The 13946-nt window shown below is 40.3% G+C and overlaps 1 protein-coding gene across 1 annotated transcript in view; it reads right to left on the bottom strand.

The window, feature by feature from the left end:
* Window positions 1–13946, bottom strand: part of LOC126175117 (serine/threonine-protein phosphatase 6 regulatory ankyrin repeat subunit C-like) — a 357458-nt gene that overhangs the window by 178215 nt on the left and 165297 nt on the right. The window contains exon 6 of the mRNA XM_049921671.1: window positions 5497–5805. Within this exon, the coding sequence (XP_049777628.1) occupies window positions 5497–5805 (309 nt within the window). The remainder of the gene's footprint in view (window positions 1–5496; window positions 5806–13946) is intronic.

Here is a 13946-nt window from a genome sequence, read left to right as displayed (position 1 = left end):
AGCCTTGTTGAACAAATTGAACCATCTGGTGGACAATGGGATCAGCAGCAATGGCAGCTGCTATGCGTGAGCTCGAAATTGGGAAACCCTTGACCACAGCCTGCATTTCAGTATCAAGATGGAAGCAAAGCAATTCTTCATGATCAGAGTCAGGATCAGGACCCACAGGAAGGTGGGACAAGGTGTCAATATTGGTATGTTTGGATATAGGTTGGAAATGGATTTCTTAATTGTAGAGAGACAAGAACAGTGCCCAGTGTTGTAGGTAGTTTGCTGCCTTGTCAGGGGAGGAAGTGTGAGTGTTGACAAAGAAACCAAGGGTTTATGGTGTGTAATAAGATGAAACCTGGAGTCGTAAAAAAAAAAAAAAAAAAAAAAAAAAAATAATATATATATATATATATATATATATATTTCCTTCGTGGAATGTTTCCTTCTATATATATATATATATATATATATATATAAAAATTTCTGGAGAGCATAGACTATGGAAAGAGTCTCTTTTTCCACCTGCTGCTGGGCCAGGGTCACTGATTTAGAGGTGTAAGTAGACAGTTGTTCAGAGCTGTTGGCATATTGGTGCACTGGAACTGTGCTGAGGCCATACTGTGAAGTGTCAGTTGACAATACTGTGTGTTGGCCCAGAGACAACATAGCTAAACAAGGGGGCAAGAGTAGTTTGGATTTAAAGATTTGAAAAGCATGTTTGCAATATGGTTTCCACCAAAAAGATACATTTTTCTGTAACAAGTGCAATGTTTACAAATGCCCATTTGATGAATGGATTAGCACGGGGCAATAGCCATGGTGCAGTACGTTTGTATCGAGACAGATTTCCAGAACGAAGGTGTCCCGACAGGAAGACGTTCGAAGCAATTGATCGGCGTCTTAGGGAGCACGGAACATTCCAGCCTATGAATCGTGACTGGGGAAGACCTAGAATGATGAGGACACCTGCAATGGACGAGGCAATTCTTAGTGCAGTTGATGATAACCCTAATGTCAGTGTCAGAGAAGTTGCTGCTGTACAAGGTAATGTTGACCACGTCACTGTATGGAGAGTGCTACGGGAGAACCAGTTGTTTCCGTACCATGTACAGCATGTGCAGGCACTATCAGCAGCTGATTGGCCTCCACGGGTACATTTCTGCGAATGGTTCATCCAACAATGTGTCAATCCTCATTTCAGTGCAAATGTTCTCTTTACGGATGAGGCTTCATTCCAACGTGATCAAATTGTAAATTTTCACAATCAGCATGTGTGGACTGACGAGAATCCGCACGCAATTGTGCAATCACATCATCATCACAGATTTTCTGTGAACGTATGGGCAGGCATTGTTGGTGATGTCTTGATTGAGTCCCATGTTCTTCCACCTACGCTCAATGGAGGATGTTATCATGATTTCATGCGGGATACTCTACCTGTGCTGCTAGAACATGTGCCTTTACAAGTACGACACAACATGTGGTTCATGCACGATGGAGCTCCTGAACATTTCAGTCGAAGTGTTAGTACGCTTCTCAACAACAGATTCAGTGACCGATGGATTGGTAGAGGTGGACCAATTCCATGGCCTCCACGCTCTCCTGACCTCAACCCTCTTGACTTTCATTTATGGGGGCATTTGAAAGCTCTTGTCTACACAACCCCGGTACCAAATGTAGAGACTCTTCATGCTTGTATTGTGGATGGCTGTGATACAATACGCCATTCTTCAGGGCTGCATCAGCGCATCAGGGATTCCCTGAAATGGAGGGTGGATGCATGTATCCTTGCTAACAGAGAACATTTTGAACATTTCCTGTAACAAAGTGTTTGAAGTCACGCTGGTACATTCTGTTGCTGTGTGTTTCCATTCCATGATTAATGTGATTTGAAAAGAAGTAACAAAATGAGCTCTAACATGGAAAGTAAGCATTTCCGGACACATGTCCACATAACATATTTTCTTTCTTTGTGTGTGAGGATTGTTTCCTGAAAGTTTGGCCGTACCTTTTTGTATATATATACCTCTCCTTCCCTCTTTCCTGATGAGGCAACAGTTTGTTGCGAAAGCTTGAATTTTGTGTGTATGTTTGTGTGTCTGTCGACCTGCCAGCACTTTCATTTGGTAAGTCACATCATCTTTGTTTTTAGGTATATTTTTCCTATGTGGAATGTTTCCTTCTATTATAACCATATATATATATAATTTTTTTTTAAAGTGGCTCTGGTTATTTGCTTCAGGTCGGGAGGGTAGTTACGGGATGCAAAAGCTGTTTTCAGGTTGTTGGTGTAATGGTTCAAGGATTCTGGACTGGAGCAGATTCGTTTGCCACGTTTCCCACGTGGAATATATATGCCCAAACTCTTTGCCTTTACAAATGTCTGCTTGTGTCTGTGTATGTGTGGATGGATATGTGTGTGTGTGCGAGTGTATACCTGTCCTTTTTTCCCCCTAAGGTAAGTCTTTCCACTCCCGGGATTGGAATGACTCCTTACCCTCTCCCTTAAAACCCATATCCTTTTGTCTTTCCTTCTCCTTCCCTCTTTCCTGACGAGGCAACAGTTGGTTGCGAAAACTAGAATTTTGTGTGTATGTTTGTGTTTGTTTGTGTGTCTATCGACCTGCCAGCGCTTTTGTTTGGTAAGTCTCATCATCTTTCTTTTTATATATATATATATATATATATATCCTGGAAATGGAAAAAAGAACACAAACACATTGACACCGGTGTGTCAGACCCACCATACTTGCTCCGGACACTGCGAGAGGGCTGTACAAGCAATGATCACACGCACGGCACAGCAGACACACCAGGAACCGCGGTGTTGGCCGTCAAATGGCGCTAGCTGCGCAGCATTTGTGCACCGCCGCCGTCAGTGTCAGCCAGTTTGCCGTGGCATACGGAGCTCCATCGCAGTCTTTAACACTGGTAGCATGCCGCGACAGCGTGGACGTGAAGCGTATGTGCAGTTGACGGACTTTAAGCGAGGGCGTATAGTGGGCATGCGGGAGGCCGGGTGGACGTACCGCCGAATTGCTCAACACGTGGGGCGTGAGGTCTCCACAGTACATCGATGTTGTCGCCAGTGGTCGGCGGAAGGTGCACATGCCCGTCGACCTGGGACCGGACCGCTGTGACGCACGGATGCGCGCCAAGACCGTAGGATCCTACGCAGTGCCGTAGGGGACCGCACCGCCACTTCCCAGCAAATTAGGGACACTGTTGCTCCTGGGGTATCGGCGAGGACCATTCGCAACCGTCTTCATGAAGCTGGGCTACGGTCCCGCACACCGTGTGGCCGTCTTCCGCTCACGCCCCAACATCGTGCAGCCCGCCTCCAGTGGTGTCGCGACAGGCGTGAACGGAGGGACGAATGGAAACGTGTCGTCTTCAGCGATGAGAGTCGCTTCTGCCTTGGTGCCAATGATGGTTGTATGCGTGTTTGGCGCCGTGCAGGTGAGCGCCACAATCAGGACTGCATACGACCGAGGCACACAGGGCCAACACCCGCCATCATGGTGTGGGGAGCGATCTCCTACACTGGCCGTGCACCACTGGTGATCGTCGAGGGGACACTGAATAGTGCACGGTACATCCAAACCGTCATCGAACCCATCGTTCTACCATTCCTAGACCGGCAAGGGATCTTGCTGTTCCACCAGGACAATGCACGTCCGCATGTATCCCGTGCCACCCAACGTGCTCTAGAAGGTCTAAGTCAACTACCCTGGCCAGCAAGATCTCCGGATCTGTCCCCCATTGAGCATGTTTGGGACTGGATGAAGCGTCGTCTCACGCGGTCTGCACATCCAGCACAAACGCTGGTCCAACTGAGGCGCCAGGTGGAAATGGCATGGCAAGCCGTTCCACAGGACTACATCCAGCATCTCTACGATCATCTCCATGGGAGAATAGCAGCCTGCATTGCTGCGAAAGGTGGATATACACTGTACTAGTGCCGACATTGTGCATGCTCTGTTGCCTGTGTCTATGTGCCTGTGGTTCTGTCAGTGTGATCGTGTGATGTATCTGACCCCAGGAATGTGTCAATAAAGTTTCCCCTTCCTGGGACAATGAATTCACGGTGTTCTTATTTCAATTTCCTGGAGTGTATATATATATATATATATATATATAAAGATGATGTAACTTACCAAACAAAAGCATTGATATGTTGATAGACACACAAACACACACACAAAATTCGAGCTTTTGCAACCTAAGGTTGCTTCATTAGGAAAGAGGGAAGAAGAGGGAGAGACGAAAGGATGTGGGTTTTAAGGGAGAGGGTAAGGAGTCATTCCAGTCCCGGGAGCGGAAAGACTTACCTTAGGGGGAGAAAAGGACAGATATACACTTGCACGCACACACACACATATCCATCCGCACATATACAGACACAAGCAGACATTGTAAAGGCAATATATAGATATTTATGCCTTTACACATGTCTGCTTGTGACTGTGTATGTGCGGTTGGATATGGGTGTGTGTGCGAGTGTATACCTGTCCTTTTTCCCCCTAAGGTAAGTCTTTCCGCTCCCAGGATTGAAATGACTCCTTACCCTCTCCCTTAAAACCCACATCCTTTTGTCTTTCCCTCTCCTTCCCTCTTTCCTGATGAAGCAGCCATTGGTTGCGAAAACTTGAATTTTGTGTGTATGTTTGTGTTTGTTTGTGTGTCTATCAACCTGCCAGCGTTTGGTAAGTCACATCATCTTTGTTTTTATTTTGCACGCGTGTGTGTGTGTGTGTGTGTGTGTGTGTGTGTGTGTGTGTGTGTGTGAGGGTACTATAACATTCTAAATTAAGGTTTTGAACTGCAGTAAATTTCTCCATTGTCAGACTTTACTCCTACCAGGACCACAAAAACTAACCTAATGATGAATTTCTGAATACTGTGGCACTAACATTTTATAGAAACAAGATCAATGCCTCAGCTGCATTTTTGGTACTGGAGGAGCTGTGGTTCTACAAGCCAAATTTACAACAGCTTATTCACAAATTTAGGGACAGTTACAGAATCTATGTTTTTATCCCTAACACAATTTGATGGCTGCTTCACAACCCATGCCCTCTGGATCCTTCCCTCCAGCAACAGCATTCCTGAATTACATTTGATGATTGTTACCCTTGCAACATATTCTACACTCCTATAATTTTCCTGGCTTGTGTCTTCTCTAACCTGCTGCCCCACACCCTATACCCAATAGTTTCCTCTTCCTCTGTCCTATGACTCCCTCCAAATCTATGCCTCCATGTCGTCCTCTCCATTAGCTGCACCCCACAGGCTCCAGTACCTATGTGCCACATGTATAGCCTGTACAACCACTGATTTCCCTGACTCACTAACTACCTGTTCACAACTTGTCCTGTTGCTTCCCACCTCTTTTCTCTCTACCCATTTCATTCCATTTACTTGACCATCCACCAGACATTTGTTTCACAAAGTGATGCCTGTAAAATAGTTCACATACAATGAGAAAAATAAAAAAATACTTACATCACGTGAGCCTTTCTCTACAGCAATACATAAAGGTGTCTTTCCTTCTGTATCACATGATTTGGCATCTGCACCAGCTTCCAATAGGAGCCTCACTACATATTGCATTTCCCAATGAAGATGGAAATCTGAAATAGCTCTGTGTATTGGCGTCTGCCCTTTCTTATCAACAGAGTGTGTGAAATCTTTACATTTTTCCCACAAGTACTCAAAATTTTCCTTGTTTCCCAGTGTTCTATGGAGTGCAGTCCTCCCAAGAACATCCCTTTTTGAAAGATCGGCTCCAGCATCATGAAGTAGCATTAAAACCTGCAAAATGCAGAAGTGTCTTTGAAACTTAATTCATAAATATATAGCAATATGAAGAAAACAAGCCAAAGAAATGTATAACAATCATTCTGAGAGTCTAGTGAGTCATCAAAAGATGTGGACTTAAGATCAGTATGATATATTACAAAAATGTAGAAATCCATTGCATGATTCACATGCAGACTGCAACTCTTCATCAGAAAATTCAGCTATGGATGACCTGGATGTGCCTTGTAACTGAGTTTAGTGATTAAGCTAATCAAGGACGTACCCAGCAAGTGGCAGGAAAGGGCAGCTGCAACTTCCTAGGAAAAAAACAGAAAGAAAGAAAGAAAAAAATCTTTGAAAATGGGACTCTCATACTGCCCAGCAGAATAAAACAAATGAATCAGTTTAGTATCAGTTTGAAGAAAGTCCAAATGCGTAACGAATACTAACTGGTAGCAAGTGAACAAAGAATATCTGTCATGAAATCTCAAAACTGTTATGTAATTCATTCCAAAATCATCATGATGCTCCCATCCCCCCCCCCCCCCCAATCCCTCCCCCAGAAAAGACCCTGGAAACTTCTAGCAGCTAACACATTACATACACAGAAAATCAGTGGGCCTAATTATAGAGAACTATATCAAAAGGAAAATTCAATCAGTTCTGGTCTTCACTGTAGGTGTGTTCAGCAAGCTGTCACCTGGCTGCATTCCTGTGACTTATCTAAACACAGGTTTCACAAACACAGGTTTCACAAACTGTTGTAAGATTAAGAGTTATATTGACTGCTGTGAACTAGTTAGTAAGCCAGTTAGTTTTATATTCCATGGATCATTTGTATGATTAATCACAATGGGGTGAAATCAGACTTAGCTTTGCTGTCTGTCAGACACTTCATATTAAAGAGTAAGTGATAAAAATTTTGGTGGCATCACTGTGAGCCTCTTTTTGTATTAAAGACAACATAAATATGTAAAAATGAACATCATTTTTACTTCATGTATAGTAAGTATGTACATCATTGCTCCTTTTAGCAGGTTATTTACAACGACTTCTGTGAGGGAATAAATGTACTGTAAAGCAACAGTCAAAATGCCTAACTCTGGAAACAGGTCTACAAGATGATCATGTTTGAACAGTATATATTATTCTCACAATACACTTTTTAGCAATGAAAACACTTTTTCCTGCAGAAAAGTTAACCCACAGTGTTATTCCATAGGACATTATTCAGTGAAAATATATGAACAGAGCCAGTTTGATAACATTTTCCGCACAAGCAACTTATCATTCAACATATCCCATCAGCCCACTTTCTATCCCCCCCCCCCCCCCCTTTCCCCTCTTACACGTTCACCTTTGTCAGCTTTCACAGTTAACTCCAGTATGCATTTATACAAATAAATCTTGCACTTCAGATGTACCTCTCAGTATGACACCCCAAGCAGCCACTAATAATTAATATATGTCATGTATAGAAACCTTAGATTTGTGACACCTCTGTCACTACTCGCAACTTGCCACCCCAGGTGCCAGCTTGTGTCACTTGGACCTTAAACCGGCCCTGTAAACAAAGTATGTTAAATTACTTATTTGCCTCTGCCCAAGATCTGCAAAGATTGAAAGTGTGAATGCAGTTGACCTAAGGTGTTTTAGGAGTTAAAGGATGTGTGTTTTCCAGTTTAAGTTCTTATCGATATGGACACATGAAGATTTTGAAGCTTCCACCCTAGCTATTATTTCTTCACTGTGTGTTACATTTGTCATTGTTGTAGTACCTCCTGATATGCAGAACTAAAGAGACTGTGTTTTCTTTTTAAATGGAAAGGGAGACCACCTGTAGAGAACCACTCAATAATATTATTAAGAAAATTATATGCCGTTTATTCTTTTGTCGCACATATGTCTGGACTGATTACAGTGCTAGTGTCATATGCAAAAAGAACTAATTTTGCTTGTTTTATATTAAATATAAGGCCATTTACATGTATGAGAAACAGTAGTGGACTTAAGATTGAACCATTTTGTAGCCCCTCCAGGAGGAAAATCTCTTCTTCTTACATTAATTCAGTATTAAGTACAATTGTCTACATTCTTTTGGTTAAATAGAACACTATTCATTGGTTGGCTATACCACCAGTTCCATAAAACATCAATTTATTTATGAGAGTATTGTGATTTAACACTTAAATGTCTTAGATGAATCACAGAAAGTACCAACCACTGCAATTTTGTTATTTAATGCATGTAAAGTTTAATGAGTTTTTACATGATAAGATGGATTATGCCTCAACAGCTTAGACTCTATTAAATTAAGAAAGATGTTCAGAGACATAAAACAAGGGAAACTGATACATTCTGATTGGGGTAAAAAGAGAAGGTAAAAACTGAAAATAAAAGGTACGGGTACCAAAGAGGGGATGCACATGAAATTACATTAAAAACTTCCCTACTGATGCACTGGAATATCAGTGGCTTATCTGCAGAACTACCATGTTAATGTTGTTGTTGTTGTCTTTAGTCCTGAGACTGGTTTGATGCAGCTCTCCATGCTACTCTATCCTGTGCAAGCTTCTTCATCTCCCAGTACTTACTGCAACCTACATCCTTCTGAATCTGCTTATTGTATTCATCTCTTGGTCTCCCTCTACGATTTTTACCCTCCACACTGCCCTCCAATGCTAAATTTGTAATCCCTTGGTGCCTCAGAACATGTCCTACCAACTGGTCCCTTCTTCTTGTCAAGTTGTGCCACAAACACCTCCCCCAATTCTATTCAATACCTCCTCATTAGTTATGTGATCTACCCATTTAATCTTCAGCATTCTTCTGTAGCACCACATTTCGAAAGCTTCTATTCTCTTCTTGCCCAAACTATTAATCGTCCATGTTTCACTTCCATATATGGTTACACTCCATACAAATACTTTCAGAAACGATTTCCTGACACTTAAATCTATACTCGATATTAACAAATTTCTCTTCTTCAGAAACGCTTTCCTTGCCATTGCCAGTCTACATTTTATATCTCCTCTACTTCGACCATCATTTATTTTGCTCCCCAAATAGCAAAACTCCTTTACTACTTTAAGTGTCTCATTTCCTAATCTAATTCCCTCAGCATCACCCGACTTAATTCGACTACATTCAATTATCCTCGTTTTGCTTTTGTTGATGTTCATCTTATATCCACCTTTGAAGACACTGTCCATTCCGTTCAACTGCTCTTCCAAGTCCTTTGCTGTCTCTGAGAGAATTACAATGCCATCACCGAACCTGAAAGTTTTTAATTCTTCTCCATGGACTTTAATACCTAATATGAATTTTTCTTTTGTTTCCTTTACTGCTTGCTCAATATACAGATTGAATAACATCAGTGACAGGCTACAACCCTGTCCCACTCCCTTCCCAACCACTGCTTCCCTTGCATACCCCTCGACTCTTATAACTGCCATCTGCTTTCTGTACAAATTGTAAATAGCCTTTCGCTCCCTGTATTTTACCCATGCCACCTTTAGAATTTGAAAGAGAGTATTCCAGTCAACATTGTCAAAAGCTTTCTCTAAGTCTACAAATGCTAGAAATGTAGGTTTGCCTTTCCTTAATCTTTCTTCTAAGATAAGTCGCAGGGTCAGTATTGCCTCTCGTGTTGCAATATTTCTGCGGAATCCAAACTGATCTTCCCTGAGGTCGGCTTCTACCAGTTTTTCCATTTGTCTGTAAAGAATTCACGTTAGTATTTTGCAGCTGTGACTTATTAAACTGATAGTTCGGTAATTTTCACATCTGTCAACACCTGCTTTCTTTGGGATTGGAATTATTATATTCTTCTTGAAGTCTGAGGGTATTTCACCTGTCTCATACATCTTGCTCACCAGATGGTAGAGTTTTGTCAGGACTGGCTCTCCCAAGGCCGTCAGTAGTTCCAATGGAATGTTGTCTACTCCCGGGGATTTGTTTCGACTCAGGTCTTTCAGTGCTCTGTCAAACTCTTCACGCAGTATCGTATCTCCTATTTCATCTTCATCTACATCCTCTTCCATTTCCATAATATTGTCCTCAAGTACATCGCACTTGTATAGACCCTCTATATACTCCTTCCACCTTTCTGCTTTCCCTTCTTTGCTTAGAACTGGGTTTCCATCTGAGCTCTTGATATTCATACAAGTGGCTCTCTTTTCTCCAAAGGTCTCTTTAATTTTCCTGTAGGCAATATCTATCTTACCCCTAGTGAGATAAGCCTCTACATCCTTACATTTGTCCTCTAGCCATCCCTGCTTAGCCATTTTGTACTTCCTGTCGATCTCATTTTTGAGATGTTTTTATTCCTTTTTGCCTGCTTCATTTACTGCGTTTTTATATTTTCTCCTTTCATCAATTAAATTCAATATTTCTTCTGTTAGCCAAGGATTTCTACTAGCCCTCGTCTTTTTACCTACTTGATCCTCTGCTGCCTTCACTATTTCATTCCTCAAAGCTACCCATTCTTCTTCTACTGTATTTCTTTCCCCCATTCCTGTCAATTGTTCCCTTATACTCTCCCTGAAACTCTGTAAAACCTCTGGTTCTTTCAGTTTATCCAGGTCCCATCTCCTTAAATTCCCACCTTTTTGCAGTTTCTTCAGTTTTAATCTTCAGTTCATAACCAATAGATTGTGGTCAGAGTCCACATCTGCCCCTGGAAATGTCTTACAATTTAAAATTTGGTTCCTAAATCTCTGTCTCACCTTTATATAATCTATCTCAAACCTTCTAGTATCTCCAGGGTTTTTCCATGTATACAACCTTCTTTCATGATTCTTGAACCAAGTTTTAGCTATTATTAAGTTATGCTCTGTGCAAAATTCCACCAGGCGGCTTTCTCTTGCATTTCTTAGCCCCAATCCATATTCACCTACTACATTTCCTTCTCTTCCTTTTCCTACTCTCGAATTCCAGTCACCCATGACTATTAAATTTTCATCTCCCTTGAGTACCTGAATAATTTCTTTTATCTCATCATACATTTCTTCAATTTCTTCATCATCTGCAGAGCTAGTTGGCATATAAACTTGTACTACTGTAGTAGGCATGGGCTTCATGTCTATCTTGGCCACAATAATGCGTTCACTATGCTGTTTGTAGTAGCTTACCCGCACTCCCATTTTTTTATTCATTATTAAAACCTACTCCTGCATTACCCCTATTTGATTTTGTATTTATAACCCTGTATTCTCCTGACCAAAAGTCTTGTTCCTCCTGCCACCAAACTTCACTAATTCCCACTATATCGAACTTCAACCTATCCATTTCCCTTTTTAAATTTTCTAACCTACCTGCCCGATTAAGGGATCTGACATTCCCCGCTCCGATCTGTAGAACGCCAGTTTTCTTTCTCCTGATAACGACGTCCTCTTGAGTAGTCCCCACCCGGAGATCCGAATGGGGGACTATTTTACCTCTGGAATATTTTACCCAAGAGGACGCCATCATCATTGAACCATACAGTAAAGCTGCATGCCCACGGGAAAAATTACGGCTGTAGTTTCCCCTTGCTTTTAGCCGTTCGCAGTACCAGCACAGCAAGGCTGTTTTGGTTAGTGTTGCACGGGCAGATCATTCAATTATCCAGACTGTTGCCCCTGCAACTACTGAAAAGGCTGCTGCCCCTCTTCAGGAACCACACGTTTGTCTGGCCTCTCAACAGATACCCCTCCATTGTGGTTGCACCTACGGTACGGCTATCTGTATTGCTGAGGCATGCAAGCCTCCCCACCAACGGCAAGATCCATGGTTCATGGGGGTAGAGAACTACCATACCTTAAATATATTTATTTATTTTATTTAGCATCTGTATTATCACATTCATGATATTGGACTTGTCAAGGTACAGAACAGTATAAAATATTACATATTTACACCATGTACAAAATCTTATCATTGGTATCAACACATCTTTGTAACAAAAACATTATTCTGCTTAATTTGATTATAAAATTATATATGTACATACAGACAGAATAAAAGCTACAGAAACCCCTTGGTTGATTTTACTAAAACTATTAAATACCAGTACTTCAGTTTACTAGGCATAGTAACACATGGCACAAAAGCTAGGTGCATAATTAGATACATACATGGATGAAAGAAGTTTGGTTTTATCTGGGAATGGTTGATAATTATGGATTTCTGTTTAATGAGTTATGAAGCAGACCTACAGATTTTAGCAAAATTCCAGGTATTCATTAATGCTGTAGAAGCTATTGTTTATTAGTAGCTTTTTAGCTCTTTTTTGAATGTATTAATGTTTGGTATTTTTTTTATGTTACCTGGCAATGCGCTGTACAGAATTTTTTTGTTTGTAAACAGCACTGTCCTGACAAACTGATTTTCTGTGCACATCCATATGATAGTCACCCCTGTTCCTTGTTTGATAATTCAATTTAATTGTGTGTGAAATCTTATGGGACATAACTGCTAAGGTCATCAGTCCCTAAGCTTACACACTACTTAACGTAAATTATCCTAAGGACAAACACACACACCCATGCCCGAGGGAGGACTTGAACCTCCGCCAGGACCAGCATCATGATAATTGTGGATCTCACTATTCAAAGCTGAAACTTGATGGTTTTTAATGAAGAAGATGCTTTCAAATATAAATATAGATGGTAAGGTCATGATTTTCAATTCCTTAAAGATAGCTCTACATGGTGCTCTGTAGGCAACACACTTATTAATTTTATAGCTTTCTTTTGGAGCTTAAAAGACTGCTTTGCAAAAGAGGTATTTTCCCAGAACACTACACTATACTGCAGAAGACTATACATGTATGCATAATAAGCACTTAACACTGTTTCGGTATTGCAGCAATCTTTAAGCACTCTTAATAAGTAACTACTTGCTTAATTTTTTGTTAAGCATTTCTACAGGTTTTCCCATCTTAGATCCTCATTAACTGATATTCCCAAAAATTTTATGAGATTATTTTGCTGAATTTTGCTATTCGATAATGTGAATTTTACATTCATCCTATTTTTGTTCCCTATGTCATTGAAGTTCATCCATACAGTTTCCTTGTCATCGACAACTAGACAGTTATCTTTAAACCATTTTTCTGCCACTTCTGCTATTTTGTTGATTTTTTGCTGCATGTCATTATCATTGTTCCCTTTTATAATGAAGCTGGTATCACCAGCAAATAATATAGTATCTGCTGTTGAAAACTGTTGTGGTAGGTCATTAATAAAAATCAATAATAACAATGGTCCCAATACTGAGCACTGGGGCATCCCATAATTAACTCTTTTATATTCAGAAAGGTACACATTTCCAACCTGAGAAATTTGTACTCTTTGTTTCCTATCAGTTAAATATGACTTGAACCACTCATAGGAAATATCAAGGACACCATAATTATACAGTTTTAAAAGCAATAGATTATGATTTATAAGATCAAATGCTTGTAGATCTGCCTTTTCTGAAACCATACTGTGCATTTACACGAATTTTATTTTTGTTTGGGAAGTCTAGCAATCTGTCATTCATTATTCTTTCAATTATTTTTGAAAATACAGGTAATAATGATAGTGGTCTGAAATTTTTAATGTCAAACTTGTCACCACATTTACAAACTGGTATTACTGTTCACTGCTTAAGTTTACTTGGGAACACACCAGTTTCAAAGGAGTCATGGATTATGTCCATAAGTTGAGAGACAACATTTTTGGTAATATATTTAATAACTTTGTCAGGGATACCGTCAAATCCATAGGCATTTACTCTTTAGTTTGCTGATAGCCATTTGTACTTCTTTGGGTGTTACGGGACATAGGTACATTGTCCTTTCATTTATTGGAGTTATTACCTTTGTCTTTGGATTATATTTAGTGGTTTATTTTTTTATTTTATTTTATTTATTTATTTGGTCCTGTTGATTACATATTATACTGGCAGTGTACAAGTAATATAGGACAAGTCAATTGATGCAATTACAGTAGTACATGAACATTTATACATCAAATTGCACATACATTTGTTCATTTAACAAGAACAATTACTTGCATGCAGTATTAAAGTCTGCATTATGTCAAAAACAGTTTAAGTGACTGTTTAAAATAGTAGAATAAGTAACAGTGCATATTTTTATGCTACTGACATATACAAGCAAGTAA

The sequence above is a fragment of the Schistocerca cancellata genome, chromosome 3 (genome assembly GCF_023864275.1).
Source record: "Schistocerca cancellata isolate TAMUIC-IGC-003103 chromosome 3, iqSchCanc2.1, whole genome shotgun sequence".
Lineage (NCBI taxonomy): Eukaryota > Metazoa > Arthropoda > Insecta > Orthoptera > Acrididae > Schistocerca > Schistocerca cancellata.
Note: the sequence above shows the minus strand (reverse complement) of the source record. Positions and strands in the feature narration are given on the sequence as shown.